This window comes from Musca domestica, unplaced genomic scaffold, assembly GCF_030504385.1.
Source record: "Musca domestica strain aabys unplaced genomic scaffold, Musca_domestica.polishedcontigs.V.1.1 15, whole genome shotgun sequence".
Lineage (NCBI taxonomy): Eukaryota > Metazoa > Arthropoda > Insecta > Diptera > Muscidae > Musca > Musca domestica.
In genome coordinates, this window is record NW_026712207.1 from 16,361,417 (window position 1) to 16,386,730 (window position 25,314).

The window sequence follows — 25,314 nt, forward strand, 5'->3', positions numbered from 1 at the left end:
TATGCTAATTCTTTTTTATAAATCATAAAATGTTATGCATACCATGTTGTATCTCGTTGTCGCTCTCTCTCTCTCTTTCACCCTCCTGGTATGCTTGGCTCCTGTTTTAAGTTTTGTGTGTTGTTTTTTTTTGCATTCTGTCAATAGCATTTCATTATTAATTCGTTTTCATACTAATTTTCATTTTGTTTCCTACCATTTTTCCTCGTGGCTTCCAAGGCGGGGTGCGGGCGGATGTAGTTTTCCATGCATTTTTAATCTAATTTGTTAGAATAATTTTGCCGCCACATTTCGGTTAGAGGTCAAGATATGGCGAGGGACGACGCCACATAGTTGGGTCCGCAAGCAAATCGATAAAGTAATGGTTTTGTTTTGCTTGCCACATTCGGTGTTCTTTAAGTATCGCCGTTCGTTCCATTGACATTCTTTGTAGCATTTTTTGTGGTTGCAACTAACTAATGGCAATTGTGGGTTTTGTTGCCACCTTCCATTCAGTGCCTAAGTGGACGTTAGAATAATAAAACGGTTTTACGGTTAAATATTTCGGTAGAAAACTACTTGTTTTGTTAATAAAAAAGAAACCCCCGACTGAATTCTCAATTGACAAAAAATAAAAAATAAAAAAAGACAATTTCAAATTTCTGTTTATATTATTAAAACTTTCTGGTACGATTTGCATATAAAATTTTGTTTTGCCCCACCGCCGCGTTTCCAATCGAAAGCTAGAAAGACCTTTTTCCAACATTTGCATGTGGCTCAAACAATGTTGTGCCAACAACACAAACTTTTGCCACCGGAGGAGAAGGAGCACAACGACCAGCATGGGGGGCGATGGCAGGAACATCGTTCGCCATCCCCCTTGCGACAGCAACAGCAGCAACTTCATCATCATCGTCTGATCCAGCGACAACGCAGCAGGATAAAACAGCTATCGATGCGTTCATATGAACCCTATATGAAATACCGAGACTATCAACAGATCAAGGAATTTGATGTGGAAACAATGCCGTCAACGCCCACCAAACAACAGCCGCAGCAGCGTAAAATTCCCATCGACAGGAAAGTCAAACCGGTGAAATTGAAAAATCGTCAGAAATTATGGAAATTGTTGATGAGAGGTAAATGAAAAAAAGAAGAACAACATACCGAGAAATATAATATATGAGAGTCGGGTCTGGGCGCCAAGCAAACATTAACTTCACTCGGGACAGAAAAAGAAAACAAATGTTGGCTGAGTGAGTTGTTTTTGTTTTTCCAAGAAGCCTTAAAGTATGCTTTGACTTAAAAACAAATCGTCTTTGTATGTCGAAATATCGAATGTGTGTGGGTGTAGGTTTTGCCGGGGTAAATATTTAAAATGCTATCTTTATATGTATACACATACAGGCAGACATATATATGCATATATGTTTGTTGGTGGTATTCTTCGTCGTCTGGCTGTGTGTGAAATTAGACTCGATTGTGGAGAGTAAAACGAGTTATTTATAATTTACTGGGTTAACTCTTTAAGGTGGCCAGATGGAAGTGAGTGGCAAACTTAAATGTATGACCAATATTGGTTGAGATTATGGCCATCTTTTCAGTAAATTCCCATTGTTGAGACTATAGAGCAAGGCCAGGCAAAAGTAGCTCCTCGTAACTTTAAGGAGAGTAATTCCCTCAACATTCACAATCAGAATAATTGAACGACAATGTAATCAGAGAGTAACAAAATTGGGAAAACATAAAAATACGACATTCTACCCGGACCCGTCTAGAGAGTGAATTACGAAGGTGATTTTTTTAATAATTATTTATAGAAATTTTCTACCTCCTAAAAAATTCTCGTTTGTTATATATTGGAATATTTTTTGACGGAATTAACGGTTATTTGACATTCAAAGATCTTAGTGGAATCAAAAACCAGCTTGGACAAAATTCGAATTAAGAAGTAAACTACCGGAGAACGATATTGTTGGAAGAATATAATCGGTATTTGGAGATCTCAATTGAATGCTGTGGTTGATTGGTTCTTCAGTAGTAAGACTTTTCTAAAAAAACGAATCTTGCCACTATGAAAAGGATTGGAAAAGGCTTCTACATTTGGGGTATACTACATTTGCCATTTCGTTTGTAACTCCTCATTTAAATTATAGATATGTACTCTTTTTAGGTGCAAAATTGTACCCCCATTAAGATATGCCGGACCGTACATAGGTAAAAGTTTACACACATTTTTGGTATGGAAAATAACTATATAGGTCCAAGTTGTGGTATAGCCTTCATCTAACGATGCGACTTGGTTTAAGGTATTTCGAAGACTGTAGGTTGGAATTTCGCGATCCTACAGTGTAGAACCAAAATATTGTCCATACAGACGTCATGCTGTCGACTGTACATTGGCGGCGCCTCTGTTGATGTTATCTGCCGTCGATGTTATCGGCTCAAATAGTCTAAAAATCGCCGCTGGGAAACCAGAAAAAAATATGGCGCCACTATATTTTTTAGGGAAATTTAATCTAAACACCGGACAAATTGAAGAAAAACAATTTTTTTTTTGCAAAAAATAAATAAATAAATAAATTAAATTCAATAGAATTTTTTTTCTGTGCCAACAAAACACGTAGCGCGCCACCCCCAAACTGAATTAGTTGCTTCTAAGAGTATGCAAACCTTTGCCACAGAAAATTCTCAATATAGGTCCAGCGTGTGTTGTAGACCTCATATAAATGTACCTTTTGATTGTGTTTTGAATTTCTCGGCTACAACTTCGAAAAGTTGTATTTGTAATTGGAATTATATGGGAATTATATTTCATTTAAGAACACTCAGAATTTGACGTAAGTCCCATCGGGTCCGGTCCATTTCGAGATGTTCTAAAGACTTCCTCCTTCAGGAGTGGTGCGATACTCTGTTTTTTTTATTTTATAATCTAAAAATATAGAAAACTTTTCTCAAAAAATGTGTAGGTACGGTTTTGAAATTTGTCTTGAAGCTCTACACTTTTTTCAGATGTAATTCGAAAAATTTTTATTGTAATTCGTAACATTATATATGTAATTCCAGATTTTCATTTATAATTCGAAAAATTGAAAAATGCAATTTGAAAATTACATTTGAATTTCAAAATATTTCATTTACATTTTCATTTCACTTGTAATTCAAAAATGCAAACATGAAAAAATGTTTGTATTTTTTGGCTTTGAATTTCAAATGGAATAAATCTAATAACAAATGGAAAAACTCGAATTTTCAGTGCGGGTGTGGCGTTGGGAAAATCTAAGAACTAAATATTCCAAAAAATAAAAATTATCAATTATTCAGCTGCCATAAAACACATCATGTGTATGGAAATCGATGAGCTCAGTAGATATGCAAGACCACTTGAAGGAAATGACAAGCAGCCATGCAATGTTCTCCATTCAATATAATATAGAATAATTGTGTGACTGCGATGAGGTTAAGTTAGATTAGTTTTATCAGCGTTTAAGAAACATATTTTTAAATAAAAATCAGAATCGAAACTGGAGCCAAACGGTCGTTATCCTTTCTCATTTTTTACACCCATAGATTCTATTAGCTTCATATAAATTCGTAATTCATCCAAGTTTTCACAGAAAATTAATGTGGGTGTTGTAATTATTTTCTTGTGGGACAAAATAAATGCTGTCTTTTCTAAGTATTAAATAATTACCTTTTTAATTTTGAATTAAATCAATTCAGGGTACTTCAAATTGTCCCTCTAACCAAATTCGTCAACTCAATTAAGGCTTCATATACCCCCCTCTCTCTCTCCGTCTCCCTTTCTCTTCAAAAACCAAATCCATTACAAACATTTTAATTAAGGTAGAATGCCACAATGGTATGTGTAAACTTGCATTTGTATGTGTATGTAATGTGGTTAAATAACTAATACAAAGTGGGATGTCTGGTTAAAAACGAAAGAAAAAACAAAAGTGTCTTTACCAACAAAGCATCTCATAGAATGCGGTAGAATCGGTACAAAAAATATGTTACAGTAAATGGTTTGGTTGGATTTGTGTGCGTGTGTTCTCCAAAAAAAAAAAAAAAAACGTAACGAAAAACCGCCTTCAAGCAAAACAAAATATCAAATTCATTAGAAGAAATGAATCCGAAAATAAATTGAAATGAAAGTAAACAAATTCCTTCTTTGGGGGATAAACATGAAATGAAAGGATTAATATCATGGATATGGGTTTAATCAAGTTTTACTCAAGGTTTTAGTTTTATACTCTACAATATTCTGGGGCGTATGCTGATATGTACTGAAGCAAGCTAGAGGAGATAATATAGACTCAAGGTGACATTGGATGATCTTAAGGAATCAATTTCGAATTATATTTATACATTTTCTTCCTTTTCTTCAAAAGTGCAGCATTGTCTCGACTTTAGAAAATTCGAGGAGTGTTTTCTTAGTGTTCCAATATAGATAACAATCAAGCTGTGCGCTTTGTTAAACAGGGTGAGATGAAAAAACTGTTACCAATTTCAGGCTGCAATGATTTCTAAGCCACTCGTCCGACAGCTGTTAAAATGATTACAGTGATAGCTCATTTTATTGTGTACAAGCGTATAAAAACATTTTGGTGAGAAAAAAATTATTCGTGATGGAATTCAGGGTGATAGTGGTCATATATCAAAGGAAACCCCAATGTTTCCATAAATTTTTGCTATGCAAAATATCCCAGCCCTATATCAAAATAAGTGTCGGGCAACACATAGTCATCTTCATTCCGTTTGTATACCCTTAGCCATATGGATACAGAGGGTATATATCATTTAATACGACTAAAACGTCCTCATCGAAATAACGGTTTTTGACCCTAGGTCTCTTTGGACCAAATCTGTTTCAGGACATTTGGAGTCGATCTAGTGATGTCCGTCCGTCCGATTTGGTCCAAACTTGGTACATCGTAATATTATTATCAAAATTAGATCGAGTTCGGAGATGGACAATATTTGTCCACTCCCTCTGGTACCCCCACAACAAAAGGTAGACATTTTCAAAACAACTTTGCAAATCCTAATATTTGCATCAGTGCTATGTTATGTGTGGAAATGGACAATATCGGCCCATTTCATCAAGTACCTCCCACACAAAGGGTCAACATTTTTAATAATTATATCTCATATAAAATGTAATATAAGAGTCCAATTGTCTTCAAATTACACTCATCCAATATGTTTATTAACCCAATTTCTGTTGAGAAGATGGAATATATCGACCCCACAAGGGGTCAAAATTTTGATTATTTATGGAGTTCATAAAAAGGGAAATTAACATCCAATTCCATTCAGACTTGGTACATCTCAGTATTTCCATTAACACATGATCTGTTATAAAGATGGCAGAGATCGGACCATTCCCTCTTGTACCTCCCCCACAAAGGGGTCAACATTTTGAATATCTATTAAGCTTATAAAACGCAGAATTAACATCAGATTCCAATCAGACTTGGTACATCTCAATATTTCCAACAACACAAGATCTGTTATAAAGATGGTAGAGATCGGACTATTTTTTTCGTACCTCCCCCACATAGGGTTCAAGATTTGGAAAATAAAATGTTCAAGGAAAGCGAAACAAGCATCCAACTCTCCTCAAAAAATGTCACATATCTCATATAAAGTGAAGGAATCAACCCATGTAGTCCAAACCTGGCACATCACAATATTTATGTCGTTTTTATTTAGGTCCGATACGAAATGGACAATATTGGCCCATTCATACGAAAAATATATTGGAACAAACGAACATTGGCTGAGGGTATACATCTGCCGGCAATACCGACTGATACTTTTTAACTCGCTAGAAACATAAAACAACATTTAAATGTTTTATTTTTTTTTTAGTTTTTTTTACTCTTAGTTTAGTCACAGTTAGTTTGAGTAACAATTCGGTTACTTTTTTTGGGTGAGGGGAAATAAACTTTTCATGTGTTCTGTGTGTTGTTGGTTTTCTACATTTTCTTTTTTTTTATTTTTTTGGCCTCTACCGTTTTCCACTCCAACACTGAATGTACTTGTTTAAAAGTGTGAATGTTTTCTCTTGAATTTCTTTCAAAAGAAGTTTTTGTTTATATTTTAAGCTTTGCAGTGTTGGGTTTGAGTATTTTCTCTTTTTTGGGTGCGTAACCATGTGAAATAATTATTTGTATGCCATGCCACAAGTAAAGTTTTTAAATATTACAGGGGAGTTAGTATTTGCGATCCCCCTTTTCTAGGAAGATACGTGAACGTTTTGGAAATTCCCTTATTATTTAAAATACAATAAAAAAAGTTTTATAGAAGTAATGTCGTTTTTAGTGGTTGTTAGAATGACAATGTCTCCAAAGAGTTATACGATAAAGGAAATAATTGTTATTAGGATATGGACATAAACCTAGATGTGGGATAGGGAGGAACATATTCAAAATCTTTATAGAAAAATCTGGGAGAATACAAACATAATCAAAATTAATAACATTTTGGTAGACTCTAGAATTTGAGCAATTAGGACTTGATTTCGCGGTCCTAATTTCAACATAAGGCTTTCCATCAAATTCTCAACAAAAATGGCGGAAATCTCGCAATTATCATTCGCAGCACTGAAACATTTTGGGTCGTTGTGAAACACTTCCTCGAACGGCAATACAAAATTGACTGATGAGGTCTATTCTCAACTCGTGCATATTTCGACAAGTAAAATTGTCGCATCTTGGTCTTGGAATCTCCAAGATATATTTTTGAGAAGCATTTCATGGTGAACGTGAAAGGCAGCTTGGTGCGGCTAACAGTCCAGTGGGGTCGTTAAGTCTTTCCTTTTCGAAAATGAGGTTGAATTAGCAGAGATTATTATTTTCTTGTGAATTTTATTCACCTACCTAAAGAGTACTCGACAAAATTAGAATATGCATGAATATTGTGGGTGAGTTACCATAAAGGGTTCGCAGATATATAATCCTCACAACAGATCTTGTGTTAGCAAAAATGTTTGTACGTGTAAAATATGGAGAGAACCGGATGCTTATTTCAGATTTTATTATAGTTTTGGTTATTCAAAACTTTGACCCTTTTTGGGGAGGTGCCAGAAGAAATAGTCTGATTTCTACCATCAGATCTTGTGTTGATGGAAATATTGAGATGTGCCAAGGCTGAATGGCATCGGATGCTAATTTCGTGTGTTATGAGCTTCACGAATATTCAAAATTTTGACCCTTTTTAGGGAGGCACTAGAAGGAGTGGACCGATATATTCCGTCTTCACACCAGAGCTTGGGTTAATAGAAATAATGTGATGTGTGTAATTTTAAGACAATCGGACACTTACATCTTATTTTATAGGAGTTATATATATTTTTACCCTTTGTGGGGGAGGTACTTGATGGAGTGGACCGATATTGGCCATCAAACATGATGCAAATATTTGGATTTCCAAAGTTGGAGCATAATCGGGTTATCCTTTTCCTTTCTGTTCAATAAATTATTTTCTTTGAAAATGTTAAAATTTTGTGGGGTACTCTTACATGGACTCGATAACCAGAAGATATCCAATCTTTTATTTCACATTTGAGTACCTCTGAGAAAGTTTATAACAAATTTACAGAAAAATCGGTTAAACTTTCTTTTTTCATATTGAAGTCTCGATTCCTTTACATTCATTTTACGATTCTGTTGCAACCAAGGTATCCGAAAAAATATGCACACATAACCAGAAACAACCAATTTCATGTTTCATTATTTAACTGTAATTAAAAAATTGCGTTTTAGAGTGTTTACTTTCATAGTTCGATGAAAAAATCGTTAAATCCAGAAAATTCGCTTTTGGTCCAAGAATTCCCATTTGGGAACATAGGTGCAAGGCTCAAAACTGTTCCAATTTATAAAAACCTCGCAAGTACAATTTTCATGAAATTGTTGAACGACCCGATCCATGTTACAAAAAATTCCAGCGCCAATAAAAATATGATTTTCCTTTCACATAAAAATAAAATTTTCATTGCGTTTCCCCATGTTTTTATTGCCTTTATTTAGCACCGTTTTCATTGGTCCATTCATAAAATATGCAGTGCAATGCCTTCATTTGCCCCTCGTCGGCGATGTCAAAAGACAACTATAAAATAAAACTGGATTTATTTTTTCTGCTTTATCAAGCATTTATCTAACGATCCAATCTCTCATCCGGAATTCCTTTCCAGTTCGTTAAAATGTGTACGAGGGACGCCGGCTATACGCGAATTATATATATGTATGGTGTCTGTGTGTGTATGCATGTTATTGAATGTATTTTATTTTAACATTTGAATGCGATACGTTCTGTATACAGAACTGCCTTCACACACACCAAACAATACATACAAGAGCATGCTCCAGTAAATATATTTGCGCGTTTAGAAAAAAAAAAAAAAAAAAAAAAGAAAAACTAATAAAAGAAAGGTAAACATTTTACAAACGAGCAAATGCCATGGCATCGGCAGCAAAATAAAATAAAATAAAAATACTGACAATTCGATACGTGAAATCAATATTAAATGTCTGTCGAAATTTATGCTTGCAAGATTATGAAGACCCTCAGACCCAACCCAACCCAAAATTTAAATAATCAAAAGCAGAAATTTCAATGGTAATAGTTACGAATGGTTTCAAGTAATTTTAATCGAAAAAAACTGGAAACATAAACAAGAAATTAAATAACAAAATAAAAATTTAAAAGAGCAAATAGTTTCCAAAATGTAAAGGCATGTTTACGTTAGAGCTTTTTTCCAGGTTTACCTTCGCTATGAAGATTTATTTGAGGTATATACAAAGGAATTGATATTTTAAACCGACTGGGTTTCCTATCGGCTGAGTTAGATACATTCTGAAAGCAATCTCTGAGACGTTACTCCCGCTCTCTTTTTATACCCTACACCACATGGTTGTAAGGGTATTATGTCTTTGTGCATTTGGTTGTAACATGGGGAAGGAAGCGAGATAGACCCATAGTTACTTTTGGCATATTCATAGAATTACTTTCTGAGTCGGTTTATGCAGGTCAGTCCGTCCGTCCATGCATTCTTGTGAATAAAATGCAGGTCGAATTTACTATCCGATTGAAATGAAATTGAAATTAGTGATAATCAAATCAGATTTATATATAGCTCCCATATATCTTCAACCGATTTCGGGTTAATTGTTCACCAAATGGCTAACATAAGTCGAAATGACTTGTATTTTGGTACATCGCACCGAATTCAATCTAGAAGCAAGTAAATCAAATTTGGAGAAAATCTGTTCAGATATAGCTATAGCTCCCATATATATGTTTCATCCGATTTGGGGTATTAAGTCCCTCACATGCGTAATATGCACTCCAGAAGAATGATATTTGGTACCGAACATCTTATACCGCTCAAAAATACCTCTGTCAATACATATCTTTATCCGATATCAGGTTTATTGTGCAAGAAATGGCTAATATCAGCCCTAATGGACTGAATTTTGGCAATTACGACTGACTGGTCCGAGGCCTGCTACTTGAGCATAATATTGAGCATGTGTCCGCCATGAAAAGAGAATACTGTTACAGTTCATCGAATAGCAGGTAACGAGGTTTCATACAATTCTACCCAATTACAATCACAGAACTGCCCACTTCGTTTGATGTGCCGGTAGGAGATAGAAAATTTCTGGAGGGAAATTTCGGCAGAATGGCTCCGCTAATGAAGTCTGGCAAGTAGGCCAGCAAAGTGACTCATGCAACCCTATTTCATTTTGGTCGTCATCTTAACAGCATTTCACCAAAAATTTGGGCCGCCAGTAATACGTCCTATTCAGAACCAAGACATAAAGGACTCTTAAATTAAAAGAGGTATTTATTCAAGGTGAAATGATATTATTGTTTCCAACATTTCTAACCGCATTGAGATTGAAACCTTCATAAATAATTATATGCCCATTGTGTAAGGACTTAAGGATGGTGTTTGAATAGCAATGTAGTCGAGCTAAATGTTCTACCACATGCGGTGAATATGAAATTATCCACTTCCAAATTGCTGACCAGAAAATCCAATATATTTAAAACGGATCTAGCCGCCACCCATGGAATCCACCATATATTCCGTTTGTAACTCCTCGAAATACTCATGTCAAACCTAATAAAGTGTATATATTCTTGATTAGTGTAAAATTCTAAGACGATTTAGCCAAGTCCGCTAGAGTCAAAACCAATTAAGATATGGGGCTAAAATTTTTCCACAGATCAGTCTTTTGTCTGCATGCAGGTCAAGATCGAAGATGGGCTATATCGGTCCCCAATTTCGTATAGCCCCAATATAACGGTGCGCCCTCAATATTCGGTATTTTGATGATTGCAGCCAAAGTTTTCAATGGAATTGTTTGAAAATCCGCCCAAGGAGTTCCTTCTGAGTACTTTACCCAGAGGAAGAGAATTGTCTATATAGATCCACGGTATCGAAAATTCTTCATATAACGGTACTCCCGATATTCGGTATTTTGATAATTGCAGCCAAAATTTTCAATTACTCATTCTGAGTAGTTTGACCCCTGGAATTGACTATATAGTTCCACATTTCTAAATGGAATTGTCCGAAAATCCACACCAGGAGTTCCTTCTGAGTACTTTAACCGCTGGAATAGAATTGTCTATATGGGTCCAGGTCTTCGTATAGCTACCATATAACGGTTTTCTTTTGATTGGCTTTTTAAATATCTTTAATTATTTTTGCAGGTTCGATGTCATTAACGCCGCTCCTTAAGTAATAAAAGACATTGACAATAAATGGGAAAACAATGGTCAATAGAAGGCATTCATATCAATAGCTCATTCTTTACATTCATGCGAACGATACTTTCATTGAATTCATTAGCCTTTTCCATTAAATATTTCATTAAATCGACACAAAAGAACAAACTGTTATTCTTTGTTTTTTGGCAACCTATCTGCGAATTGAGCATTAATTTACCATTCATTTCTCACCTGTTGTCCATTTTCCCAAGAAATGAAAACAAGGCAAAATAAAAGCGATATGTTGGCCCTGACCTGTAAATTGAGCCAGTTTCATGCCAACTTGGCTTTTAAATATTTTTTGTGCCATTTTTAAACCCTTTCCGCTCTTCGGGTCTGTTTTCAGTTTGCTTTCTTTTTGTTTATACAATTCGTTTTTTTTTTTATTGAACCCTCTTCAATTTGTTTTGACACTTTTCGATTTTTTATCGAGAAGAAAAAAATGTTTGTGTGTTGTAACATCAGAACCACAAGGACAATGACAATGGCTGGAGGAGACAAACGACAAAAACAATGATACCCAAAATATTTATTCTCTTATTTCCGAACTTTGTATCTTGGCTTATTAAAGCGCAAGAGAAAATTCGAAACGGAAAAGTGAAGAGCTGATGATGGGGAAACGAACTTTGTTAGTGGGTCACGCCCTTTTGGCAGCTGGGAAAAATATGTTCCAAGTTTAAAATGGGCAACATCGCCAGCATTGCAGACTACATCTACAGCACAGTCGTTCTCATCATTGGCTAGTTGAGCTTGAACTACGAAACAAGAGAAATGGAAGACAACACGACAGCAAACTGAAACTTAACTACAATTTGACAACTTATCAATATTTTGTTGTTGTTGCTGTTGTTATAATGACATTTTTTGTATTCGCAAGGGAACTGTGCGACACAGACACACACAAAGGGCAGTGAAAGTTGACAATGTAATCCAGTTGGAAGTAATCGTTTGTCACTTTTCGACAACTTGTTTTGTGTTGTCGGATCTCTTTCTTCTATTATTCCCCATTTGCTTTTCACAATGATCTACTATTTCGGTGAAAATAAAATCCCCATAAGAACGAGACGGGTAATAAGGAGCACAAATTTGAGCGGAAATAAAATTTCGGGAGATGTGAAAATATTTGTTGTAATTTGTTATTGTGAGATATCGATATATGGCAGGGTCGTTATAGATCTCAGGCTCACTCGACTAAAGCCGTTGAAGTGAAAGTTGTAATAGAGGCCTACAGACAATGCTCAGTGATTTGGAGTGATTTGGATTTCGTTAGAAAAAATCCAGCTCTGTCTGAATAGTTTAGATTTTAAAAGTCATAACAGACATTCCTGGTCGGAGATCCAAGTAAACTACGCTAGTCACTCCGAAGCAATCAGTAACCGAAGTCTCGCATTGTAGCCGACAAATATTTCCATAAGGTTTGATGCATAATGATGCAGTTTTTTCTAACCCTGCATTAAGATAAGAAGGATCCACAAGCCTTATGCTAAGATATTTATATTTGAATTCGTTGGCAGTCGTGTGGTGGTGCTCTACTAGTCGGCTGGATCCTACTCGAGCTTATGTAGTCGACTGGACTGACAATAGTCGGTTCGACCTAAGCGGGCTTAATACTTGAACTAATTTAGTAGACTTCGGATGATGATGAATGTTTAGTTATTTTGTAGGGACTCGTATTGGCGTAATTTGCCCGACTAACATGGACAGGTGTAGACGGCTTGTAGACGGCCTTCTAATTCTTTTTTCCGTCAGATGCTCTTCAAAACATGGAAAATTGGTTGTGGTTTGGGCTCCGCTTGGCTACGATTCGCACCGGAGTCCGCGGGTGCCCCAGTCTCATAGGACCTAGTCTCATTTGGCAATGAGTTTCAGCCCTAGGCTGTCTGTTTACAATATGACGTCATAGAGCGTAAATGTTTCTCTAGTCTAGACTATTCTTTTGGGATATAAAATTCCATGTTTCTTAATCAATTGAATTTTCTTCTTAAACTGTATTAATTTTTCTTTTATAATCAGATCACAAGCCTTTTTCTGATTGCTTTCCAAAGCTTCCTTTTATATGAATAATTATAGAATATCTCATTAATTGATTATATTCCCAATGGAATAAATTTCTTAAAAAAAAAAAAAGCAATACATCACTCTCCTTACTAATTGGTCTGGTCGTCTTGCAGCGAAGAAATCGCCATAACTACAATTGCCAACAACATGTTTTTCTCTCTCTCTCTCTCTCTCTCTCTACCGACGTCATCTTGTAGCTGCATTAGCCGCTGGCATTTGTGCTGTTCTATTAATAGTCTATGTTATCCTTTCATTAGTTTTTCGAAAAAAAGAAAAGATTCTCCTAATGAAAGACAATGCCGGAAATTTCAATGGGATGATGGTGACTTCAAATTTTTAACGAGGGTGGGTGGCATAGATTAGGGAATAATTTTTGAATTTGGTTATTCGAAATATTTTCAACTAAATTTGACGTTCGCCAAGAAGTATTCTTAAGTTTGGAAGTTTTAGTTGGGTTTGATCCATATATAATTTTAAGTTTAAGTATTTCCATCCGTCCAATATCGGTAAAAGGTCAAGGATCTGGCTTAACTTTAGTTTAGCAAAAACTAGCGACATTTTTTTAAAGGTTGGCATTTTTAACAAGTTTCCGGGATAGTATTTTTTTGGAAGACGAACCCGGATACCCTGATACTTGACCCGAAAGATCCGGACAAGACCTGTTTTAGACCCGGACCTTCGAAAACGATATTGATGTATAAACTCGTATAGGTATACAGTGTGAGATAAAAAACTGCAACCAACTTCAGACTGCTGTCATTTCTAACCAACTCGTCCGACAGCTGTTGAAAGAGGAAGAAGAAGGAAGAAAACAGCAACATCAGCAGAAATGGTTCGAAAAGTAAAGAAGCGACTTGTCTCAGTGGCCGAAAAATAGCTCGTGAGCTGAACATATCGCAATATTCCATTCGGCAAATATTGAAAAATTATCTCGGGGCAAAACCATTGAAATTCCAAAGAATGCAAGAACTTACACCGAAACAGAAAGAAAATAGACTCAAAAGAGCTAAAGAGTTGCTTTGCATGGCCAAAAGTGGTGAACTGCCAGCAGTTTGCAAACAAACCAAATGGTCGTGTTTACTTGCCAAAGAGGTCAGCTGAAAATGTGCCCCTTCGGTTGGCCACCAGAACTCAAGCGCCGGCTATGGTAATGGTGTGGGCCGATGGTTGTTCTCTGCTCGTATTAATCGACCGTGGCATCAGAATAAATGCCGAATATTATCGCGAAAGTATTCTGGAGGGCCGCAGACTTTGGACATTCCAACAGGACTCAGCACAAGCCACCCAAGAATGGTTACAAAATGAGGTTCCTCCCTTCATTTCCAGCGCACAATGGCCACCAAAACCTCCGCATACCAATCCGTTGGACTATTGTGTCTGGAGTATTTTGTAAAGTAAGGTTGGCACTAAAAAATACCAAAGTGTCGATCACCTCAATCAAGCGCTTCGCCGGGAATGGACCAAAATACCGCAAATCATTGGCCGTTTGAAGTCCATAATTCGTGCCATAGGTGACCACTTCGAACAAATCTAAACTTATTCAAAAAACTGATGCTATTTCCGACATTTTTTGGTTTCATTCAATAAAATTAGGGCGTTTGGCTTTTTTGCAGTTTTTTATATATATACAGGGTGAGTATTTTGAAATTGTCAAGTTTCCCAAATTTCCCTTACACACCCGATGTTTAAAAAAGTCTTCTCATGCGATTTACTCCCACCCTCGTAACCCTTTCAATGGCTTCCTTGCTCATCTTGCTATGGCTTTGTTCTTTTTTTTTTGTTCCGGATTTCTTCATTCCCAAGACGGCTTCGGCCTCTTCTGTTACGTGTTGAGCTTTGGAGAAACGGAAGGAAGGAAGGCAGGCATTGCATTTCTTTTGTTATTCTCCATTGTGTTGTTGGTGCTGGTGCTGGTGGCTTTGTTGACTGTTTCATTCTCTAGTTTTTTTTTTGCTGTTGTTGTTGTATTGTTTTGTGCGTGTGGTATTTGCCATTGTTATCCTTAAACAAACACACCAACAGGATCCGAATAAAGCCCATTGAGAACCCCAAAAGGACCATTTTGCTTATTCCGGAGCATACGAATGAAATGAACCGCCAGCAACATGTTCGAAATAGCAAAAAAAAAAAACATAAGAAACGGTGAATCTTCACTGGGGTGGAAGGGGAGCAGGGAAGGAATTAAAAGAGTTTCTGGCTAAATGGAACTAGGGGAATTGCCCCGATAGGTGGTGAACGTGTTTAGCAAGACCTGCTCAGTTTAAAAAAGAAAACTAATTGAGAATTCATTTACATTGTACTTAGCTTGTCTTACAGGGATTACTGCTCAGCTAATAAGGCCAAAATGCTAACAGAAATTGCGATTCGAGTCTTCTTGGGGAAATCCAAGGAAAATTAATTGTGTTTTAAGTATAATCGAATAAAGCTTTGGCATAATGAAACTAATGTTGGGATTTGGAAGAAAGTTTTCTTCTACCTTGAGGATTTGTGGTCAACTTAATATTGAAGAGAAATTAATGGGAATCTGGGGAAATATAGGAAGATATTATTTTTATGGAAAGGAGGGTGTGTTAACTTTGTCATTTCATTTGTAACATCCCTAAATATTCGTCGTAGACCCCATAATGTGTTTATATTCATAATCAGCATAAAATTCTAAGTCGATTTAACGATGTCCGTCTGTCTGTTGAACTCACAATACAGTCCACATTATTTGACGTAGGGCGTCAAAATTTGGCAGAATAATTTGTATTGTCTCTAGGATGGTTGGTATTGAATTATGTTTAGGTCCACTCTTTGGTACCAAATATCGGGAGATACCGTTATATGGGGACTATAACGGTATCTCCCGATATTTGGTATTTTGATGGTTTTTGTCATATTTTTTCACGGATTTGTCTAAAAATTGAAATTAGTTGGTCATAATAGGTTCTAGCTCCATTGGCGAAACATTGTATGTATAGGTCCGCGTTTTTATATATCCCTATATAGCAGTACCTCCCGATATTCGGTATATTGATGATTTTTGCCACATTTTCTTACGAGTATGTCTAAAAATTGTTTTTTTTTTTTGGTCATAATTGATTCTAATGTTTCCATTACCCTAAGGTGGAGGGTATTAAAAGTTCGGCCCGGCCGAACTTAATGTTTTTTTACTTGTTTCAGATCGAATCATTTGCTTTTTTCCATTGATATTTTTATTTCCTCATCTTCAATTATTCCATTCCATTTCAATTCTTGTCGAAACTTCAAATTTTGCAAAACAACTCTCCTCCCCGGTTTGCCATCTGTCCTGGAAGACTTTCGTCAGAGCAAGCAGAATATGTCTGCAATGATAAATTACACTCTAATTACACATGAAATTTGTGTAATTAAAAATTTAAATGCATTCTTGTCTTTTGGACAAAAACAACATTCCCATATCTTTCCCTCTCCGCCATGCACAGAACGAGAAAATAGAAGACAACTGTCGGAGTAACACAAGTTGGCAATTAAATAAACGATTTATATTTAAACTAGCTGGCCAGGTCCGCGTTGCCGGCCCGTAGTTTTAGTCTTTAATGCAAATTTTGCATAGCATAATATTTCACAATTCTAGCTCATAAAGGTGAACAAATTTTAATATAAATATTGATTCGACTAAATGGAAATAAATAACTATGGAAGGAGGGCAAAATAATTTCTGAATAGTCAAAGTTAATTACGCTTTTACGCCCATTACCATAGCACCTCAAATTGCGCATTAGAGTCCCCAAAAAGTCTATGTTCTTGTTCATAGTAAAATTCAATGACGATTAAACAATACCCGGTATTGTTCGATAAACATCACTATAGATCGGCGGGCCTGGGGACTGTACCAAAATATTTACGTATGTTGACATTTTTCTGTAAGTTGGTTCTCTACTCACAAAGTAGCCTAAATACAGCAAATAATGGCCAAATCAGTTGAAAATATGTGGCCAAGACCACGGTCACAGCTGAAATCAGGGATACATTTATATAAGGGTTATACCAAAACGTGGCCCAACCAATATTCTCTTGGGGGTTACAAATTCAATAGAAAACAAAATTTTCTTTTCTGACCACACATTAGATGTGAAAGTGGACTTGGGGATACTACAATGTGGGGACTTTACTTAAATAAATTCCTATGTGGCAATTATCTGTATGATGGTTCTCTACCCCTGGGTAGCATAAATACAATTTTTAGCCAAATCAATTAATGAATGTGGTCAAAACCAAAATGGGCCCTACTCTGAAAATTTCAAACTTTATGCGAAAAGGTTCTCTACCTCCTTAGAAACAAAGATGCCAAATAATAGACAAAATATTAAAAAAATGACCAAGACACCAAAAGTAGCTTTAATTTTACGATGGTTATATAAATATGAAATCGGGTTGTACCGTTATCCGTCAGTTATGATCGATATCATGGCCTGAAAAAGCGATTTAAGAAGGATAGAAATTCTTTTCTTACTAAGAGTCCCATTCGCTCTACTATTTTCCACCCTTTATATTTGGTATTTTTCTGATTGTACATTGGACGGATTATTGTGACAGGAAAGAAGTAGTTCCACGCTTTGAAATGAGCCCCATTAGTGAAAATTATTCTTTATTTTGTTCACAAAAAATTTACTGAATTCAAAAAGATAATACAAATTGAAAAAAAAATTGACAAAAGAAGAATAACACATTGAAAAAATCTTCAACTTGTTCGCTGATTTTTTACAGCAAAAGTTTAAAGACCCTTATATAGTTTGTCAATAGAATGTACTTCTATTTTAAAATTCGATTCCATTAAATTATTTCGACATCATCTATTCCGTTTCGCCACCACATAATTCGGTACTACACTTCCATGTAACTCGCCATCAAATTCATTTCTCAAGAAATCAAGTCAATTAAATAAATTGGTATTAATATTTGAATTCAAAAATAAAATATAAAAAACACTACAAATGTACATTAGAAAAAAGTAAGTCAAAATGGAAAAAAATCATGCAAAATAAAACATTACTATTGTACATTTCAAAAGTCAAAATGAAAATGTTAATATATCACATTTTTACGCGGTTTTTTGGATATTATCCTTTTCGGAGAGGAGACAATTCCGAATTTGTATGGATCATTAAAATCAGTCCAGCGGTTCTTAAGTTATAAGCGTAGTAACTAACACAACTTTCTTTTATATATATAGATTTAAGTTTCGACTCTGACAAAAAGTTGAAATGTTGTTGAAATGCAGCAGAAGGATTCAACTTTCCTTCGAAAAAAAAAAAAAAAAAATAAGAAAATTATTTTTCGGCAGAAATGTCTTCTGTGTCTGTTGTCATTGCCACACTTGTTCTCCTTCCACGTCCACGTCCTTGTTTCTGGGTCACTTAAATGAAAATCTTTTTTGTAACAAATATTTAACTTAATTAAATTTAATGATGTTTAAACATTAAAAGTAAGTCTTAAAATAATACTTCCTCAACTTATTCCTCCCTCTCTCTCTCTCTTTTCATTGCAGGTAAGTGTTCGCTTTTGTCTAACATCAGAAAAGGAAAAAAAAGAGTTGAATAAATGAAGATACTGCTGTCCTAATTAAGTTGAAGGTAACTATAAATGAGCCACGTTTCTGGTACGCCTACAAAAGTTTGCCTAATTCAGCTAATGATGACGTAGTGCAATAAACAGGCAATTTTTACTCTTAGGTACTACTACGCAGAAACTAGAAAAACGTGCTGATAAAAATGTCTTCATATAATTTAAGGAATTAAAGCTAAAAATTGGGAGCCGTATAAGCTGATTTTTTATCTAAAGTTTGAGTTGATATCCACGTATTTATCAACATCAAGATGAAACAACTAAGTAGGGTAGATAGAAAACTGGGAACTATTGCTAACTAAATTGTGTAGCAGTATGGGTTTTTAGAAAAAGGTACAAAAAGGGCACAAAAAAGTAGCCCTGGAAGCTCCCCCATAAAGGTCGAAATTAAAAAAAAATATTTTACTGCACGGAAAGAGAAAGGATAATCCTATGCTAGGTAAGGTGTTAAAATGGACAATATCGGTCCACTCCATTAAGTACCTTCCAATCAAAGGGCCAAAATTTTGAATAATATAACTCTTATAAAATATGATGTAAGAGTCCGATTGTCTTCAAATTATACACATCGCAATATATTTAATTAACCCAAGGTCTGGCGTGAATATGGAATATATCGGTCAAAATTTTTATAACCAAAACGATCACAAAATCCAAAATAAGAATCCGATTTTCTTCATATTTCACGCACCCATTATATCTATTAACACAAGATCTGCTATGAAGGTGGCACATTTGGGTCCACTCCTAGTGATACCTCGCCCACAAGGTGTCAAAATTTTGAATACCCATAAAACTCATAAAACATGAAATTAACATTCGATTCCATTCAGACTTGGTACATCTCAATACAGGGTGAGATAAAAACTGCAACAAAGTCAAACGCCATACTTTTTATATTTTTTTTAATTTTATTGAATGAAAGCAAAAAATGTCGGAAATAGCATCAAATTTTAGAATAAGTTTAGATTTATTCGAATTGGTCACCTTTGGCACGAATTATGGCCTTCAAACCAATTTTGGCCCATTCCCGGCGAAGCGCTTGCTTGAGGTAATCGACCCTTTTGTATTTTTTAGTGCCAACTTGCAACCGAGTAACCTGACCTCTTTGGCAAGTAAACACGATCATTTTGTTTGTTTGCAAACTGCTGGACAACGAATGTTTTCTCATCGGAGACGGAGAAAACCAAATTCGGCAGTTCACCACTTGCGGCCAAGCGAAGCAACTCTTTAGCTCTTTTTCATCATTTTTCAATATTTGCCGAATGGAATATTACGATATGTCCAGCTCACGAGCCATTTTTAGGCCACTGCGACGCGGGTTTCGATCAAGTCGCTTCTTTACTTTTCGTTGCTGTTTTCTTCCGTTCACTTCCTTGACGTCGGGTTACGCTACCAGTATCACGGAACCGAGCGATGGTACAAGACACAAAAGATTTATTTACATTTTAATTCTACAGCGCTCTAACGATAGCCCCTTGTGGTTTTCCAGCCAAATATAAAGAGAACACTATAACGCCTGCATTGCATCACGAATAACTTTTTTCTGGAAAATTCTCACCAAAATACTTTTGTGCGATTACAAGCAATACAATGAGCTGTCACTGTAATAATTGTAACAGCTGTCGCACGAGTGGCTTAGAAATTACAGCAGTTTGAAGTTGGTTGCAGTTTTTTAACTGCAACCTGCATTAGAATTTGCAAAAAAGGATGATTTGTTTTGATTTTGAAAATAATGTATTTTACCAGAGAGAGTGGACCGATGTTGTCCATTGATTTGGTCCCGAACAGACCTGGGGTCTAAAACCTTTATTTCGATGAGGCACGCTTCGGCCGTATCAAACGATATATACCCTCTGTAACCATATGTCTGAGGGTATAACATCCTATATAATGACGCTTTACAGCGCTAGCGTTCTATTGAACAACACAAAAAGTCAAGATTTAAGCTTCAGCAATTTTTCCATCAGAGTTGATTCTATTTTTTTGAAAATAAACCTTAAACAAAATATAAATATTTCTTTATTACTATTCCTGAAGGACTATTAATTTCGGCAAATTATTAAATTTTGAAAACTGTACCCCAACAAATACATTACTTTACTTTCACCTTTGAAGTATTTATTTCCTGAATAAAAAACAAGGCAACATAAATTTCGTCTCCTTTTAGAAGGCAATTTCACATTTCTTTGCATTTTAATTTGTGTTATCCACATGCCAAATATGCCGAAACAAAATGAAATGAAACAAGACATTTTCTCCAAATACCATTTTGCAGATACAATTTTCTAATAATAATGACAACATTTCGCTACAACCTTGTCCCATAAAAAAATAATGTTAGCGTTGATGATGACGTTGCTCAATCTCGCTCACATTTTATTGCTCTGGTTGGTTGTATCACGTTTTTCCATAATACAGGCCTCGCCTGGCTCACAACAAATGTGGCAGAAGGAGAGCATTTAATGTTCAGAATTTTTCGGTTGAGTTTCAAAACAGTCAAGTACCCTTCTCTTCCCCTCTCCCCTCCTGGCCTCCATCATTTCTCTTTCGCTGATTTTATGACAGACAAGATGGAAAATCTCAACTGAAATGTAAACAATTTTTGTAATATTAAAAATGATTGTTGTTTTGTGAGCATCAGCAGGAGCTTCTTGTGTGTGTGTGTGTGTGAGTTGTCTCTGTGAGCGAGAGAGTGTTTGTTTGTTTGCATTTTTCTTATGCACAAACAAAACAAATTGTGTTGCATTTGTGTCAGTTTCGAGTGACTGACTGAATGAGTGTTTGTTTGTTTGTTTGAATAAATGATGCACATTTCTGTGCCAAAAAAACTTGAGAGACAAGCATAGAAATAGGCAAACACACACGCACACACATACACAACTGCGACAGTGATATAAAATCATGGCAGCCAGAATGGATAAGGAAATCTCATTCAAGACAAATGTAACAAATGTTTGCCTTGAAAATCTGGATATTCTACTTTGGCGTAAATCCCTTAACACAATCTATCCATACATGCAAACTGGCGTTCAGTCAGTCATGCACATTGACATGCAAACATGCATCAACATCCTTCCATTGCATTCGTGTGTGTGTGTGGGTGTGTTTGTGTGTGGGGCTAATGTGATTACTTTTCCGAAAACGTTAACGGTGTGAGGATTTATGTTTTGTAGGTGAGTGCTGTTGTACGTGAGTGAGCACTTCTCCAGATTGCACTGACTTGCAGTTCACATGCACACACCCACACTCATACATGGACAACAAACTAAGGTACTCAAAGGTATGGTATGGTATGGTACTATAAGGTATGTATATGTGTGTGTAGAATACAAAGCGACGGGGGAATGTTTGAATAAAGTACTTCATTTTTTCGTCGTTGCTGTAATTTCCGCTGAATGATGCAGCTGCACTTCATCTTCATTGGCAGCAGTGCCACTGCCACAGCCAGTACCCACAGAAGAACACAGTCATCAGCAGCAGTAGCAGCAACATTACCATCATCATGCTCATCAGTGACAGTAACACTTCCGTTTCCTTTAGATCTCTCTCACACACACACACGCTCACCCATATACATGCGAACATCACACTCAGCCATGAATTCCAACAGTGTGAAGAGTATTTGCACTGATGTTCATTCAACAGCAGCAGCAACAACAACAACAATGTAACAAACGAAGAATGAAAATAATAAAAAAACGTACTTTTCACTTACTTTTTGTGCGAAAAAGCGGTGGTGGGCGATGACGGCTCGCGCTACTAGTCTGCTAATGAAAGCATTTGAAATATTTTCTTTTATTATGCACCGCCACAATATCCTTTTTTCCAACAATGACATATGACTGGCCCACACACATGTATTCGCATATGTGTGCGTGAGTGTTTATTTTCTCTCTTTCGAGATGTTTTTTCGGAAGTAACACAAAATTGTGCTTCGGAATGAATGTCTGTTGAAGACACTTTTCTAAATTTAGTAAAATATATGTATGAAAAAAAAAAACAACTTCCAAAAACTTATTTCAAGGGGGATAGGAAAAAAATAGAATTCGGTGTTAATAAATGTTACTAAAGTGAAGGTGAACTTTTGAGCCATACCAAAATTAGGTGCAGAGATATAATATATCCCATTTTGGTTTTGGTCATTACTCATTGTGTGTTTCTAATAGACCTCGAGTAAGTTTCACACCCTACTAGAATTCGAGCTATAGCGATCCTGTAAATACAGGGTGAGATAAAAAAGTAAAACGACATTTTTTTACATTTTTTTTAAATTTTGTTGTTGCAAAATCGTCAGGCAAAATCCCATTATTGTTGTTTTTATAAAAACGACGTTTGTTTATGAGTGGAGAACGATGGTAATGTTTACCAGGGGGTAAGGCAGGGAATACCTAGGTTTCGGAAAGAGCCACCAATCCTCATCAGTTCCCTTGTTTCTTGTCTGGGATATTCTCCCCAGAAGTTATTTAAAAAATAACTTCTATGACAAAAAACATTTTTTACCCAAGTGACGAGATCGTAAGCTCAATAGAAGAGGAACAAAAGAATTACATAAAACTAAAATTCTTTTGGAAAATCTTCTAAATCTTACAACCGCACTTATTTTCCAAAAGAATTTTAGTTTTATGTAATTCTTTTGTTCCTCTTCTATTGAGCTTACGATCTCGTCACTTGGGTAAAAAAATGTTTTTTGTCATAGAAGTTATTTTTTAAATAACTTCTGGGGAGAATATCCCAGACAAGAAACAAGGGAACTGATGAGGATTGGTGGCTCTTTTCGAAACCTAGGTATTCCCTGCCTTACCCCCTGGTAAACATTACCATCGTTCTCCACTCATAAACAAACGTTGTTTTTATAAAAACAACAATAATGGGATTTTGCCTGACGATTTTGCAACAACAAAATACTATGGTATCCCAAACAAGCAAGCCAAACACTGTTCTATTTTTTTTAAATTTTATGGAATGAAAGTAAAAAATGTAGGAAATAGCATCAAATTTTAGATTAAGTTTAGATTTGTTCGAAGCGGTCGCCTTTGGCACGAATTATGGCCTTCAAACAGCCAATGAAACCGTCACACGCCGCCCGAATGTTGCTCTACGGTATTTTAGCCCATTTCCGGCGAAGCGCTTGCTTGAGGTAATCGACACTTTGGTATTTTTTAGTGCCAACCTTGCTTTCCAAAATACTCCAAACACAATAGTCCAACGGATTGGTATCAGGAGATTTTGGTGGCCATTTTGCACTAGAAATGAATCGAGGAACCTCATTTTGTAACCATTCTTGGGTGGCGCGTGCTGAGTGCGATGGTGCTGAGTCCTGTGGGAATGCCCAAGGTCTGCGGTCAAAATGTTTGCATGCCTAAGGCTTTAATACACCTTCCAGAATATTTTCGCCATAATATTCGGCATTTATTCTGATGTCACGGTCGATTAATACGAGCGGAGAGTGACCATCGGCTGTTATGGCGGCCCACACCATCACCATGACCGGTGCTTGAGTTCTGGTGGCCAACCGAACGTGCCCATTTTCAGTAGACCTTTTTGTCAAGTAAACACGATCAATTTGTTTGTTGACAAACTGCTGTACGATGAATGTTTTCTCATCGGAGAAAATTAAATTCGGCAGTTCACAACTTTCGGCCAAGCGAAGCCACTCTTTAGCTCTTTGAGTCTATTTCTTTTCTGTTGCGGTGTAAGTTCTTGCACTTTTTGGAGTTTTAATGGCTTTACCCCGGGCTCATTTTTCAATATTTGCCGAATGAAATATTGCGATATGTTCGGCTCATGAGCCATTTTTGGGCCACTGCGAAGCGGGTTTCGATGAAGTCGCTTCTTTACTTTTCGAACCATTTCTGCTGATGTTACTATTTTCTTCCGTCCACTTCACATTTAAATGCTGGAACGCTCTACCGATAGCCACTTGTGGTTTTCCAGCCAAATATAAAGAAATCATGCTATCACGCTTGGAAAATGCTCACCAAAATGCTTTTGTACGCTTGTAAACAATATAATGAGCTGTCACTGGAATAACTTTAACAGCTGTCGGACGAGTGGCTTAGAAATGACAGCTGACAGTCTAAAGTTGGTTGCAGTTCTTTCATCTCACCCTGTAAATATTGAAAATTGTGACCCTCTGTGGGAGAGGTACCAGAAGGTGTAGACCGATATCTGTCATATTCATACCAGAATTTGCGTTAGTAAAAAATATCGGGGTATGTGAAATTTGACTCCTCCTTATTTCGCATTTTATGAGAGTTGTAATTATTGAAAATATTGGCCCTTTGTGAGCAGAGTACAGACTTATTCTATCTTTACATCTGGTCTTATGTTGTTTGAAATATTGGATGTACCGAGTTTGAAAATAATCGGTTGCTCGTTTTATGCGATTTATGGTTATTTAAAATATTGATATCGACCATCTTCATACCAGATCTTGTATTAGTTAAAATATTCGGATTTGTGGTAATCGGATGTTTATTTCGCATTTTATGAGAGTAATAATACATAATGGATTGGGTCGATATTGTCCATTTTCGCACCTGACTTTGCACTGATACAAATATTGGGATTTGCAAAGTTTGAACAAAATCGAATAATCCTTTTTTGTTCTTAACCGCAAATTACTTTCTGAAACACTTTTGCCCTTTTTTGGGGGGAGGTACCAGATGGAGTTGATTGATATTGTACATGTCCGAACTCGTTTGACAACAATATTACAATGTACCTAGTTTGGATCAAATCGGATACTTCCTTCGAGAGTTATTGGCGCATCAGCCAGACATACGGACGGACCGATCAACTCCAAATGTCTTGAAATGGATTTGGTCCAAAGAGATCAACAACCCTTATTTCGAAGAGGTATGTTTTGGTCTTATCAAATGATATATACCTTCTGTAGCC

General features: G+C 36.1%; 1 protein-coding gene across 1 annotated transcript in view; it reads left to right on the top strand.

The window, feature by feature from the left end:
* The first annotated feature begins 653 nt into the window (after positions 1–653).
* The window catches only part of LOC101891444 (phosphatase and actin regulator 4), a 408,780-nt gene continuing 384,119 nt past the window's right edge, over positions 654–25,314 (top strand). Inside the window, exon 1 of the mRNA XM_059119734.1 lies at positions 654–1,118. Coding sequence (XP_058975717.1) covers positions 764–1,118 — 355 coding nt within the window. The 5' untranslated portion in view covers positions 654–763. The remainder of the gene's footprint in view (positions 1,119–25,314) is intronic.